The 15584-nt window shown below is 51.7% G+C and overlaps 1 protein-coding gene across 5 annotated transcripts in view; it reads right to left on the bottom strand.

Annotated features, from left to right (window-relative positions):
• The window catches only part of MMD2 (monocyte to macrophage differentiation associated 2), a 37817-nt gene that overhangs the window by 14941 nt on the left and 7292 nt on the right, over window positions 1–15584 (bottom strand). For 3 of the 5 annotated variants that reach the window (XR_009349248.1, XM_059154800.1, XM_059154805.1), the window contains exon 2: window positions 954–1035. Coding sequence is in view for 4 of the 5 variants with exons in the window: in XM_059154800.1 (XP_059010783.1) it covers window positions 954–1035 (82 nt within the window). In the remaining variant the exon portion in view is untranslated. Of the gene's footprint in view, window positions 1–953; window positions 1036–8933; window positions 9153–10328; window positions 10534–15584 lie in introns of those variants that run through there. The other 2 variants (XM_059154804.1, XM_059154803.1) reach the window with 2 other exon arrangements.

Genomic DNA, 15584 nt, shown 5'->3' on the forward strand with positions numbered 1-15584 from the left:
ATAGACCTCCCCACCAGGCCCACCTGGAGAGCCCTTCTCTCTTCACACCTTGGTTAACCCATCATTTCCCTGGAGAAGTCTAGAACTCTCCAAAGCACTTTCAGGGACCCCCCTCCCCGAAAGTGTGCCCAGTTCTGCATGTCGGGAGCACCTTTTCAGGAGAAACGGTCTCCAATAGCCCCAGCCAAGAGAACTGTAACGTGAGTCGCCCAGGTCATCTTGGATGTTCTGGGACTCGTGTTTTTAAAGGGAGAAACAAACAGGTGAAATGAATGTGAATACTATATTGTGTTCAACCCAGTAGATCCAAAATACTGTGTACTATACACAAATATATTAAGGAGATATTTTACATCCCGTTTTCCCTGCCATGGCTTCCCAAGTGGGCATGAAGGTCATGCCCGCGGGACATCTCCAAGGGACGCGCTGCATTTCAAGGACACGATAGCCACTCGGGGCCAGCGGCTACCAAACCGGACAACGTGGGTCTAGAGTTTTCATGATTTCCAAAGGGGTCCCCTGCCCAGAGAAGGATTTCTTAGACAAGACAAGGACTCCAGGCAGAGGGAACGGCATATGCCAAGACCTGGAAGTGTACCTTCTATCCAGGAAACAGCACCTTCAGGCGCTGGAACCTGGGAGAAGGGTGTGGCAGGAGGGAAGCCGGCTGACTTACGAGCTAACTAACACTGCTTCCTATGGGGTCCTGATGCTGTGCAGGAACCAGGGAGCCAGGAAGGTTCGCAGAGCAAAAGAGAGGCACGCTCAGTACCACAGTCCAATGTACCCAAATGGCCTTCCCTCCAGATGCCACTCACTCTTCCAAGGGCCACAGAGGCTGTCAGTCGGGACACTGTCGTGGAAGAGAGGTGGACTCTCTCCAAGGGTGAAGAGGCTGCGCCCCTCCCACCTGAAAGTGTCTCCTGCTCTCCATCCCCCAAAAGCCAACTCACAGCGTGGGTGGCGCAGTTGGCCGCATGCTCGTACTCGGTGGGCTGGTACCTCTTGTGGGCGGGGACTCGGTGGTTCATGAACCTGGAAAGACAGGAATCATTCCCGGAAGCTGGGCCAGGAAGCCGGGAGCAGCTGTGGTCCCAGGATTCCCCGGAGACCTGACGTTGGGGTCCCTCCTGGTGGGAAAAGAGGATCCCTCCCCTCCCCCTCCTCCCTCCCCTCCCCATCCCCCTCCTCCCGAGCCCCCCTCCCATCTTCTCCCCACCCCCCTCTCCCCCCTCTTTCTATGACACTTTTTTTGAACTGGCCAGTATGTAGTAGTGCCTGATCCCCAATGTGGTATTTGCTGCAAAACTTCGCTAAATACAAAATTCTCTTCACTTCCTGTTTCTCTTTTCCCTCCGTGAGACATAGCGCAGGGCTCCCTGCTCCGACAGCCTGATCGGGTCTCACTTGTGCCCCCACCCGCATAACCACCACCACGCAGGAGGAGCCCGAGCTCATGCCCCACCCCCCACAGGAAGGGCCCTTAGGGCCCCTCCCAGTGACTCTTCCCTCAAGGGAAACCACTTGCGACACTGTCATCATTGATTAGTTTGGCCCGTTCTTGAACTTCCCATCAATGAGATCACACAGCACAAATCCTTCTTTGTCTGGCTTCTTGGGTCCCACGTGACTTGGGCGAGATTCATTCATATTGTTGGACGCCGGGAGCGGCTGTTTTCATCGCCATAGAGAATTCCAGACACTATTTATGTTATCCGCTCTCCCAGAGGTGGACGGTCCGATCTGGGGCCACCACGGAGAACCCTGCACCACACAGTTCATAGAACTCACAATCCAGAAGGCACCAGATTCAAGCAGAAATCCCAATACCATGTGATTCATACTCCCCATCCTTTCAGGAAATCCTCAGGAGCTCCTACCACATGCTGGCTGGAGTTGAGAGGAGGGATAAGGCAGAGTGTGAAGGACTCCAAGAGGGCGCAGGCTCCCCAAGGCACGGGCACACCCGCATAGCACCCAGCTCCACAGTGGGCACCAGCCAACAGGTATCAAGGGATAAGTGAGTTTACCAGACAAAAAGACAGGTAGGAGAAGGAAGGGCACTGGCCCACGAAGAAGTAGACATGGGTGTGCAGAGCAGGGTGGCAAGCAGCCCAGCGTGTACGGGGCAGTGTTACGGGCTGGTGTCTTCCCAAAATTCCTATGTGGATGGAGGTCCTAACCCCCAAGGACCTCAGAAAGTGACCCCATCTGGAAACACAGCTGGAGCAGGTGTCCTCAGTTAAGATTAGGTCCCACCGGAGGAGGGCAAGCCCCTAATCTGTTTATGGGGAAAGAACCACCGAGCCGAAGCCCACGAGACAATGGAGACACAGATCACAGTGATGTGACCACAGAGGGCTGCTGAAACTGCCAGAGGCTGGGAGACTGGCACAGAAGCCTCTCCAGGGCCTCAGGAAGGAGTCAGCCCCGTCGACACCTTGGTCTTGCACTTCTGGCCTCCGGAGCTGGGAGACCAAATTTGTGTTCAGTCACCAAGTGTATGGCCATTTGTACCATAGCCCTAGAGACCCTAACATAGGTAGGCACTGTGTTCATTTTGATAGATGCCGCCCAAAAGCCCCCAAGAGGGCTGGTGCCAACGAGGCTGAGGGCGGGCAGAGGCCAACTGTGCAGAGACACGGCCGACGTCTTTCTCCAAGGTGGGAAACCGAGTCTGGGGCTGAGGGAGCACTTGTCCACCTGCCACCAGGCACGGCCCGGCCCGGCCAATCTCTCCTCTGCTCCCTTAACAAACACCAGTAAGCTACCCACGGTGCCAGCCGCACGGGTTCAAGGGCGACATCGCGTTGCCATGGCGACCCACGATGGGCAGCTCTTTATTTGTTTCTGGGTTTCACAAAACCCTCCTTGTCTCTGCCCCGTGCTCCAGCCACTGAACAGGAGAACGGCGGGCGAGAAAAAGGCTGGGAGACGAGAGCCCAGGGCCCCGGGGCAAACGCCCAAAAAACAGAGTTCCCACAACCCTCCAGAGCCAAGAACTTTTTCTTTACCTCCTTGTGGCCTACTTTCTTCCTTCAGAGCCTCTAGGCAGTCATTTCTTAAGAGAACAACGAATTGTTTTATTTAGGCTGTCACTTTTCCTTTGCATTTACATATAGTATAATTTCTTGCCCTTTTTTGCTACCCAGTATTATGAGCTCAGGCAAATGGAGACTGACGTCACCACCACCACAATCAAGATTAATAACAGATCCTTCATCCTCCCCAAACACCCACACACATGGGGTCCCTGATTACCCCTCCCTAGGCGCGTAACCACCACCCTGTTCTCTGCCCCTATAGCTTTGTCTTTCTACGTGTAAATGCCCTCGCAGGGTTGGCCTGCAGCAGTTTTGTTTTGGGTTTTTTTTTTTTTAAATGTCTAAAAAGAATTTATTTTATAAAGTCAAGTGCTTTCAGGTGGGAAGAAATGGCTCTGAATGCCAAGCAGGGATTTACTTAGTTCTACTTAAAATACATCTAAGGGGGCACCTGGGTGGCTCCGTCAGTTAAGCATCTGCCTTCGGTTAGGTCATGGTCTGGGGGTCCTGGGGTCGAGCCCCGCATCAGGCTCCCTGCTCAGCGGGAAGCCTGCTTCTCCCTCTCCAGTTCCACTCTGCTTGTGTTCCCTCTCTTGCTGTCTCTCTCTGTCAAAAGAATAAATAAAATCTTTAAAAAAAAATAAAAATAAAATCATCTAAGATAAACTTGTTTTATACAAGGAGAAAATGGGCCCTCCTAAATCACACATTACTGTTCTTGGCGATTATTCTCAGCACTTCCATCCTATCTCTCTGGCTTTTTTACTGGGCATCATGTATGTGAGGTCCATCCGTGTTGTCACTGTGTTCCGATGCCTCCTTCCTTTTTACTGCTGAGTCCTATTCTGTCGTCTGGACGTACAACAGCTTGTTTATCCGTTTCCCAGTAGAGAGATAAGGGACTCATTTTTAACAGATGAAGCATATAGATAAAACTGAGAATGTTCTAGAACAGAGCTGACAGGCAAGGAGCAGCCTTCCAGATTTTGGGACGTTCCTCTCCAAAGAGTTGATATTTCCAGGAGGCTGTTACTAGTTAAACTAAAGGAGGGAAGTGAGCCTTTCTGCCTCCTCTCTGAAGAACAGAATCACCATTCTGTGGCCAACCCTTCTGCTTAGATAACCGCGGGGCCATGGCATTTGTGAGGGAAGGGGAAGGCAACTCCACATGGAGAGCTCCCATACAGTCAGGATCCAGAGTGCACGCCAGCAGGGAGGCAAGGACAGAGGCTGAATTCCATTCTAAACAGATGAAGTCAGGGCTTTGGAGCTGGGCATAGCTGCATGGAAAATCTCTGCAGAGTTACTTAGGTGCTTGGAGACCTGGGGGGAAATTACTTCCCTTCTCTGCACTGCAGCTTCCTTGTGAAAAAAAAAAAAAAAAGGAGACACTACTACCAACCCTACAGGTACCATGAGGTGATATGACTCAAAAGTGGGGCACCTGGATGGTTCACTCAGTTAAGCAACTGACTCTTGATTTTGGCTCAGGTCATGATCTCATGGGTCATGAAATTGAGCCCCATGGCAGGCTTTGAGCTCAGTGGGGAGTCTGCTTCTCCCTCTCCCTCTACCCCTCCCCCTGTTCATGTTCTCCCTCTCTCTAAAATAAGTAAGTCTTCTTAAAAAAATGGCTCAAGAGGCCACAAGAATAGACATACTTTTCACCTCTTCCTGGAGAGCCCAAAGAGCCCAGGCACCATTTTTCTTACTGATGGTTGACCCACCCATGTACCTCTCATTAAAGCCCACCACATCCTGGCAAAGTAGATATTATTATTCCAATTTGAAGGTTAGGCCAGTGGTTCTCAACCTCGGCTGCACAAGGACGGGCAGGTCAAAAAACCGTTATCCACCCATATGATAGGATAATACTCAGTGGTAAAAGGGAAGGACATTCTGATATCTGCTACGCATACAAACCTCAAGCATGGGATGCTGTCCCATGAGTGGAAGAAGCCAGACACAAAAGGTCTCATATTATATGGTTCTATTTATACGAAATATCCAGAATAGGCCAATCCGTAATGACAGAGATTAGAGGTTGCCGCAGGCTGGAAGGAGCAACCACTTAATGGGTACAGGATCTCCTTTTAGGGGGATTTGCCATTCACTTTAAAATGGCAAATTTGGGGACGCCTGGGTGGCTCAGTTGGTTGGACAACTGCCTTCGGCTCAGGTCATGATCCCGGAGTCCCGGGATCGAGTCCCACATCGGGTCCCAGCTCCACAGGGAGTCTGCTTCTCCCTCTGACTTTCTCCTCGCTCATGCTCTCTCACTGTCTCTCTCTCAAATAAATAAATAAAAATCTTTTTTAAAAAGCGTAAAATGGCAAATTTGGGGGGCACATGGGTGGCTCAATCAGTTGGGCATCTGATTCTTGATCTCAGCTCAGGTCCTGATCTCAGGGTTGTGAGTTCAAACCTTGTGTTGGGTTCCACACTGGGCGTGCAGCCTACTTTAAAATGAAATAAAATAGGAAATTCCATATGTCAATTTCACCTTAATTTTTTTTTAATGCTAAGAAAAAAAAATCACCTAGGAAGCTTTTAAACATGCCAATGCCCCCAGCTACATCCCAGATCAAATCATCTGGAATCTCTAGAGCTCCACGGCTGGGACCCAGGCATCAGTATTAAAGCTGGGACATCAGTGGGCCGCCGAGACAGAGAAGCACTGAGTGAGGTACATGAAAAGCCCAAGCTGGAAAAATCCCAGTAAAGGAGTTAATCTGAATATCTAACAGTAGATCAGTGGTAAAGGCATCCAAAGATGCCTGGGAAAAAAAGAGAAGAGGTGGATGGTATTGGGATTTCTGGTCACAGAGGACTTTGGCTGCCCCTTATTTCTTTGAACTTGTAGGACTGGGTGGGAGATAAAAGGAGATTTCCCATTGCCCTATACTGTCTGAATTTTTATGGGATTATATTCAAGGTCTTTGTGTGTAATTAGAAGTCAGTTTTTTTAACTGTGTAATGAGATAGGAAATGTTTGCCATATATCTTTCATCAGGTGGGAAAGTGACTATATAACTTATTATGATTATAGTAAGGTCAAAATATGTATACAGATGGAAGAAGTCCCATTAATGCACGAAAATGAAATACATATTTGTGGTGAAGCCATAGGATTCACTCTTTTTTTTTTTTAAGATTTTATTTATTTATTTGACAGAGAGAGAGATCACTAGTAGAGAGGCAGGCAGAGAGAGAGAGAGAGAGAAGCAGGCTCCCTGCTGAGCAAAGAGCTCTATGCGGGACTCAATCCCAGGACCCTGAGATCATGACCTGAGCCAAAGGCAGCAGCTTAACCCACTGAGCCACCCAGGCACCCCATAGGATTCACTCTGGATGGCATTTTTCTTCTTAAGAATTAATTTAAGGGGGGCACCTGGGCATCAGTGGGTTAAAGCCTCTGCCTTCGGTTCAGGTCATGATTCCAGAGTCCTGGGATCGAGCCCCGCATCAGTCTCTCTGCTCAGTGGGAGCCTGCTTCCCCCTCTCTCTCTGTCTCTCTGCCTACTTGTGATCTCTGTCTGTCAAATAAATAGATAAAACCTTAAAAAAAATTCATTTAAGGGTTTGGAGGGAAGAATGCCTATCAGATTACAGTGTTGTATCATGGGCTGGGAGAGATAATGGTTATGGGTGAGAATGCCCTTCCTTAGGAGACACATGCTGACCTGTTGGAGGATAAGTGTCCGGATGCCTGGAATTTATCCTCGAAAGGTTCAGAGAGAAGAGAAAGTGATAAAGCCAACATTGCAAAAGGTTAATATCCAGTGACTCTAAGTGAATGGCGCTCATGAACTTTTCTTGCAACTTTTTTAAAAAGATTTTTATTTATTTATTTAATAGACGGAGAGAGATCACAAGTAGGCAGAGAGGCAGGCAGAGAGAGAGGGGGAAACAGGCTCCCCGCTGAGCAGAGAGCCCGATGCGGGGCTAGATCCCAGGACCCTGAGATCATGACCTGAGCGGAAGGCAGAGGCTTAACCCACTGAGCCACCCAGGCGCCCCTTCTTGCAACTTTTTGATACACATTCAAAATCTTCCCGAATCAAAAGTTGGGGAAACTTTTCTTAGGGTCACTATGCCAATGCTTTTATGATGTAAAGGTTGCAGCAACAGAAGACCAGTCCTCTGCTGGGAGGTGATGTCACAGACACGATGGGATGGTCACACAGAAGACAGCAGTGGGAACTTCTGGAGCCCAAAGGGCAGCAGGAAAGGAGTGGGAAGGTGGAGGAGTGCTCAGAGGCTGGAGGTGGGGGGGTCCGCCAGGCTGGAGTGGGAGCTGGGCCTGTGGCAGAGGTCAGGAGGCAATCCCAGTCCCAGGATCCCAGCGCTGCAGCCCCAGAACCATTCCTGACTCATTCCCCAGGAAACTGACCCTGCGCTCAGTGCACAGCTGCCCAGAATAAAGGAAGTCCTGGAGGACAACATCTGGAGTTAGGCTGTCTACCCATGTCCCCCTACTCTTGTAGGGCTGACAGAGCTTTCTCAGCGGCTGCAAAATGTTGCCTTATCCCCATAACTCCCTAAAGACATTATCAATGCACCTCGGTATTACAGATCTCAAATCTGAACATTTTTAACTGATCATGAAAAGGAGAAGATAACGTGACTTTATAAAATGTTTGCATTGGCTCTCCCACTGTCCACAAGACAACAACCATACTTCCCAATACATTTCCAGTTACCAGCTTCGGAACTAGCTGGATGGGAAGGTGGGTAAGTAGACCGGAGAGAGGCAAGCGGCTTGATAGGCAAGTAACTAGGTAAGTAGATTTTTGTCTGGAAGGTTGGGTGGATGGATCCACGAATGGGAAGATGGGGAACGAATGGATGGATGGATGGATGGATGGAGGGCTGGGTGAGTATGTGAGTAGGAGAGATAGGCACACAGCTTGGTAGAAAAAGAAGTGTATAGGTAGACGCAAAGTTGTCTGAATGGACGGAAGGATGGATGGCAGAAAATCTGTTTTCCAAGAGGAACACCAAATCACTTTCAAGTGTTTCCTTCAAGTAAATTATGCTTAGCTGAGGCTCAGTGTTCTGCCTAATATAGCACCGGAGTCCCAGGAGATGCCTGTTCCAGTCCTGTCTTAAAGTGGCAAGGGCTTTCCCTTCCCTCCTCCTGCCTGAGCCTTGCTGCAAAGTGAGCAGGTCCGAGATTCTGACTGCCCTCTCTCTTACACAAGGATTCAGAGACGCTGAACTACAGGCTAGGAAGTAGTGCCGCTGAGATGTGAGCCCAGACCTTCAGACTTCTGGTTTATTCTCTGCACTGCACTCACGCCCCCTTTCAGCCCTGTCTTTGGTTCTGCCATCAGTCTTTTACATGATAGTATAACATATCTGGGCTTCCTCTCCAGAATGGAGAATCTGGAGGCAAAGAATGGAAGGGACAGAGCCCTCTCCCAGCTCCTAAAATCACTGCCTCATTGGCCAGTGGTCACAGCAACCCTGGTCACAAGTGGCCCATGATCCCCAGTCCCCCCCCCAAGCCCCAGCTTTGTCAGTCCCTCCCATCTTAGAAAGTCTAACACCAAGACTCAAAGATCTCATACACCTGGGCAAAACCCTGGTCACAACACAAGAACAAAAAGAGCCTGTGTCCCATGGGGACCTGCTTCTTTTGTTTCCTATCCCTGCCTTAGACCCCACAATTTTCCCCACCCCAAAAAAGCCCTCCCCATGGCCCATAGCCATCATGTTTCTGGGCCTCCCACATATCTTTTCTTCTGCCTAAAAATCCCTTCCCCTCCTCTCTAGCTGGAGAACTCCTATTCAGCCTTCAAAGCCCAAGTCCAAAGGCCCCTCTGAAAAGCTTTTCTTGATCCTTACACCCCCATCTGGACTGGAGAGTAAACAGCTCTCTCTCACCTGTAGGTCTCTGCACAAGCCGCTGCTGTCATGGACCCCTTCTTTCTCTTCCTGGGGCATTCCTAGGCAGAGAGAGTGGCTCCTTTCTTTGGACTCCCACAATTGCCCTTGCAACGCTTATCATAGCACCTGCGACATGGCCGTGGGTGCTTCAGGGTCGGTCTTGGCCCCCAAACTGCAAACAAGGGCCTGTCCCCAATTTACCTTCATCTTCCTGGTACCAGGGCACAGGCAGGCATACAACAGGTAAGGCCCATGTCAACTACCTGAATCGCCCATCATCTCAGTGTTTATGAAGTCATTACGACTTGAGAGATAACAAGTTAAGAAAAGTCCCGGCTTTTAAAACCTTCCAAAAATTTTGGAGCAGACAGACTCCCGAGACGTCTGGGTCAATCCAGCCAGGATGAGAGGTTAGTCCAAGGTCATGCAACCTAAGAGACGGGCCCAGGAGCTGAACGGGAAAAGCAGAAGATGTGATGGGAAACCCTAGGGGAGAGACCTCGGAGAGAAGGGTGGGAAACACTACTTTTTTCCCTTATATTTCTGCATTCATTGTTTCACCGGTTCCAGTGTCCATCTACTACATCAGTAATTTTTTAAAATCTCATCGAAAAAAAATCTTAAACACGGAAGTCCGTATTTGGAATCCGTATTCGAGACCAGGCGTTCTCAAAACGACCGCATCAGAGTTGGGGGAGGGAAGCGGCTGGTCGCAAGGAGAATGCTGGAAACTACCCAAAAATGCTCCTCCAGGGCAGGAGGGACAGAAACTGAGGGAGCCACACCATGGAACGGCGGACTGGGTGGACAGGCCGGCAGCTGCACAGGGAACCCGGCGCGCATCTGAGACACGGCGCTGGACCACGGTACCGCTCTTCGGCTCTATTTCTAGAAATTTCAAAGAATCAGCCACAGGAGGCTTTGGTGATAAAAACCTGGACAATGGGTACCCTCGGGAGTGGGGGACAGTGTCTGGAGCGCGCCTAAGGGGGGGTGTCTGGTACTGTTTGACACTTTGATCTAGGTGCTGATTCCCCAGCGGGTCTGGGGTTTGAACTAGAAGCGAAAGGCAGGCTCTCCTGTAGGTTATCATCCCGCAGAAGCCCGCAGAGCAGCCCCACGCTCCCGAGGGCTAGGTCTGGGTGGGGTCTGAAAAGGGATGCTTTTCGGGGTGCCTGGCTGGCTCAGTGGGTGAAGCATGGAATACCTGACCTCAGGGTTGTGGGTTCAAGCCCTACATTAGGTGTAGAGATTACTTAAAAATAAAATATTTTTTTAAAAAGAGGGGTGGAGGATTGCTTTTTAAACCATTTCTGCCCCAGGCGGGGCCGAGGGTGGCTGACCTGCCGGGACCCCACCGCCTGGACCCCCCAGCACATCCCAGCTGCTCACCGCCCCTCTTGTCAGGTCCAGCCTCGGAGCTGCTGCAGTTTCTCCCTCTCCTCCCAGCCCAGGCCCAGGGCTGTAGCCCCCAGAGAGAAGCCGCCTTCCTCTCCCAGGAAAACTAGAGCGGCCGGCCCTTCCGGACGGGGCCGTGCCTGGCAGCGGGCAGCCCTGGGATCCCAGGACAGAGGACTAAAGAGATGCGTCCAGGCTTCCACACAAAAGGGGATCTTGTCTGTCTGTCCCACAGAGGCCAGGGCAGCCCAGGGCCAAGCTGGCCCTGGGCCCTGAGAGCCTCCCCTTCTCCAGCTTGGCCCCAGGATGCTTCTTTGTGTCCATTCATGAATGCAGGCCCCTCCTGGGTGCAGACAGCATTTTGGCTCAGGCTTTGGGAGAGAGTTTTTGGGCCGGTGCCTCCCCACAGTGGTCTCAAGATCAAAATCCCCAGGGAAAGCGAGTGGGAACAGGAAGGGGGAAACTGAGGAAGGGGTGAGAAGGGGACAGGGGAACTCTGTCACCGTCTGTAGGAGGGAACACAGGCCTCAGGGCATTCCATGTGGACAGCACCTGGAGGTGTGTACCTGGAAGGACTGGCCGGACAGACCTGGACAGACCCCAGCCCCAGCGCCGTACCCTTCCTGCGGCTCCCTGGGGAACGTCCTCCCCTCTGGGATAATGAGAGTCCCCATCTCTGAAGCAGGGACCACCCCTGTCCCCTGCCTCACTGAAGTTGCTGGAAGACAGCAAGTGAGAGACCTTTTGAACCAGAAATCCTAGGTTGGGCGAGGGGCCTTCCACAGTCCTTGCAACAAAAGCAGAGGCAAGCCCACCCCCCCACACCCAAGCGCGCAATGGTTTCCTGCCTGTGGCACTCGGCCTATGCCAGGGACACAGTGAGCCGAGGAGGGTGCCAGGCCTCTGTGCCCAGTGGGGAGCATCCGACGCCTGCCCCACACGGCCTCCCAAGCAGAACCAGCTTGCTTCTTAACAAACCCCTCGGCGGCTGCGTGCCCTTCCCTGGGCTCATTCCCCACTCTCTTGATGTGCCTTGGGATCACCTCTCACACTCGCTGCTTGCCTTTGGGTCCTTGTCTTGGGGTCTGCTGCTGGGGAGACCCAAACTCAGGCAGCTTATCTGTGACTTAAGAGTCGGCCTCTCCGGACACCAGCCACAAGGCCCCCGGGCAAGCAAGCACCATCACTTCTCGGTGCGTCCAGTCCCATCTGGGGATGCGGCTGTGACACCAGAAGGCTTGTTTGTACAGCACTCCACGGTTCGCAAGGCTCGCTCACACCCCACCCCCTGGCTCCTCCAGGCGACAGCTGCCTGAGCCTGGGACCTATGCCTGAGCCTGGGACCTACACCTGCTCAGTTCACTGACGCTTTCCCTGGGGCAGAGCCTGAAATGAATCTGAAGTCACTCCTCACCTCCCCTCCAAAGCCCTCGGAGCTTGCGGGGGGGGGGGGGGGGGGGCGGGGGGGCGGCGGCGATGCTTCCTAGCCCATTTTTCCAAAGAGGAAATGAGGCTCATAAAGGCGGCCAGCAGAGTACAGCCAGACCCTGACTTAGGGATGCAAGGGCTTCTCGGGGACCATGGCCCTGGCTCTGCCACCAAAACGCATGGCCTGCAGCCTCCCGCAGACGAGGCCGCCCTGGCCTCCCTGACCCATCCCCATCTCGGTGGTCTTCCCCTCCCTGCTACCACGATGGGACTACAATCCAGAACATCCCCCCTGAGAGCTCATGGAAAACATCCCTTTCATAGTGACGGCCCCTGGAACGACTAGCCCTGCCAACCTAGCGTCACCGACGGCCCTCCCGGGACAGGCAGAACCACAGGAACCCCGAAGCAGAGGGCGGGGGATATGCAGAAGCTGGATTTCCACCCAGCTCCATTACCTATGACCAAGATTCAGGCACCCATCCCTGAGCACGGAGGCTGCCTGCTAGGAGATCTACACCTCTCTGGGACCAAAGGCACACATACACACACATGTACACACACATGTGCACACACACACACACACACACACACTCACAATCTTAGAATATCTACTCTACAAACAGACTCATTCACTTTGTCCTCCGGAGGCCTTTCTTGCCCAAAAATGAACCATGGTTTTCTCTTGGATGAATAATGAAGATCCCACCACTTGGGTACACTAAGTGCAGAGAAGTTTGCGGGGGGGGGGGGGGTGGGGGCAGGCGGGGGGATGGTGCTGAGCAGCCGGATATTCAAAAGGAGCCAAGGGACCCCAAGATCAATCTTGGCATCAACGGAAATGGGGAAGTCAGATGTCTAACACCCCCCCCGGAGAGACGCACGGTGAAGTGTCTTCCCTTTCTGGCCAAGAACGTGATCCTGAACCTGATCTAGCCTCCACAGGTATGCTAGCTAACACAGCGCGAGCCCCATGTGGTTAAGGAAATACACCTTCTCTAAAACTAGGTAAAAGTTACAATTCAAGCGCATCAGTAGCACAAGGGAATTATTGCCAACACTCTCAGGTTAGGGAAAACCTGTCCTCACCAGCTAGAGATGTGCACTGAAATCAGACCCTCCGGGATTTGTCATCAAATATGGTGGCAGAGAGAAGAAAGATGAAGCAACTTTGGCGAAACGTTGGTAACCGTCAAGTTCAGGCTACAGGGCGTCGGGGGTTCATTCTTCTCTCTGCTTTTATGAATGAAAGTTTTCATCAGGTGAGGACTGGAGTATTTACACAATCGCAAAGTAATCCCTCCCCGCAAAGGCTACCAATTACCGAAACCAACAATAACTTTTATAGACAGAAAACCTGGAGGACATCAACGTGAGCAAGCGATTGGGGTTCACTGCCCGTTACGAGGCGCCTAGAAGGACTGGCATCGCTTCCACCAAAAACATGGAGACCAAAAACATGGAGCCTCAGTCTAACCACGAGACCCCCAAACAGAACCCAGGGACCCCCACACTGGGACAACCTCCAGAACACCCGGCCTGGACACCTCGGGCCCAGGAAACATGGACATCTGACAGGAAGATGGGGGGTGAATTCTGGATTTGATGAGGTTAAGGAAACAGCGCAGGGCACCCCGAATCGGACTTGGCAGCCGGGACAGTGATGGGGCAAAGTGGCAAAGTCAGAATCTGGAAGGTTCATGAAATAACCTTGCATCGATGTTCACATTCCTTTTTTTTTTTTTCCTCCTCTTTCCCTTGCATTTAATAAATGACCTACATGTGTGCCCATTTTCAGCTAGGTTTCATTTATTTATTTATCTTCTTTTTTTCATCATGGTAAAATATTCTCAGTGTAGACTTTACTGTCTTAACCAGTTTTCAGGGTCCAGTTCAGGGGTGACAAGCACGTTCACCCTGTTGAGAAGCCGCCACCACTATCGGGCTCCAGAATGTTCCATTCCCCCCCACACTGACCCCCACCCCCGCCTCAGGAGACGCAACAAGCTGCAATCCTATCTGATGGCACTCTCTCTCCTTTTTGGCCACACCTGCCTCCTCTCACTCCACTGGGCTCAGGTGGAACCACATACCATCACCCCTGACAAGCCATGCCTGACTCCCAAACTCCATGCTCCAAAGGATCTAGACTTGACATAGCCCTTCCCCCCTGACCCCGGTGACAGGCCCAGGAGTGGCCATGCGATCCAAGCCAGGACACAGACATTCGAGTCCAGGATAGTGGTGATTCTGCCAGGAAAGAGAAACTCTGGGTCCACAAAGGCTGCGAGCAGTCCAGACAATGCAGCCCCCAGAGGAAAGAGAGCCCAGAGACAAAGAGAGACAGCCCGGGTCCTCTTTGAGACCCTGGATCCAGCTGCACCTGAACCCAGACACTCCTGAACTTTTTCAGTTCTGGACACAAACTCATTTCTTTTTTCTGATGTTCCCTTCTCTCTCTACCTCCCTTCCTCTGTCCTGCCTTCCTTCTCTCTCCTCTAAGCCAGTTCAAGTTGAGGTTTTCTGTTATTACTTATGCCTGAGAGTACATGGCTGACCCTCAAGCACCAGCCCCCCCACCCCCAAGCCCCGGGCACTCGAGCAGAAACCGTGCCCATCTTTCCCTGCATGCTTGTCAACATTTCAATTCTGCCATCACTCACATGGTATTATTGGGAAACTGAGTCCTCCCCTAAAGCATGAGCTTCCATATGTCTTGGATGGAGCCCGCGATTCTGTATTTCTGACAAGCACTAGGTGACGCCAGTGTAACTGATCTATGGAGAACCCTGCAGAGCGGCCTTAGAGGGTCCTGCTCTCACCAACACCCACAAACCAACTTAAAGGATCCTCATGCATCTGGGTCACGGGGGATCCAGTGCTCATCACTGGCAACAGTCCGAGCTATCGCCCCAGCCATCTACTTTAACCCAGGCAAGACCCAGGAGAGGACTTCTCCACCTCTCTTGTCCCGTGTCCTTGAGACCAAAGACAATTGCAAACCCATACAGTGGAGTACTGTTCAGCCCTAGAGGAAGGAAACTCAGACACAAGGGATGAACCTTGCGGACATTCTGCAGAGTAAAATAAGCCAGCCACAAAAGGACAAACGCTATATGACTCTACTTACGAGAGATCCCCAGAGTCATCGGAGTCCCAGAGACGGAAAGCAGACGGTGGTGCCAGGGGCCGGGGGAGGAGAGGCAGGAAGGGGGTATGTGATGGGACCAGAGTGGGCGTGATGATGCACAGTGACGTGAACGAGCTTTTATGCCCCTGAACAGGACACCTAAAAACGGCTAAGATGGTAAATGCAATGTTAGGTATACTTTATCACATTAAGAAAGAAAAGACCGTGTCCATGTGCTATGGAGGTCTGTGGGTGACACCAGATAACGGGGAGGACATGGCCAGCCCCAGTGCTGAGGTCAGAGGGAAGCCACATTAACCCATCCATCAAAGCCTTGCTCTCGGGAGACATGGCGCACGGGTGCCTACCCGAGAGTCACTGCCCAGCGGTCTCAGCCGCCGTGTCCCACTCTGCCCATGGTTCCAGGCTCCATATATACTCAGGACCTGACCCAGAATTCCCAACAGGGGCACATGGCAGCCGAGGAATACCATGCACGATTCATAAATTCGTATTTACCCTGAACTTGCCCTCATCGGGGCCCGATGTGCCCACCAGAGACATGATACCTACTCTTCACCTTGGCTCTAGAGGTGAGAAGTTTCCTTTTCATAAGAGGAGACTCCATCACACTTGCAAAAAAATAAAATAAAATAAAATAAAAATACTTCAGCTGTACTTAAGCCCTTAAA

This window comes from Mustela lutreola, chromosome 17 (assembly GCF_030435805.1).
Source record: "Mustela lutreola isolate mMusLut2 chromosome 17, mMusLut2.pri, whole genome shotgun sequence".
NCBI lineage: Eukaryota > Metazoa > Chordata > Mammalia > Carnivora > Mustelidae > Mustela > Mustela lutreola.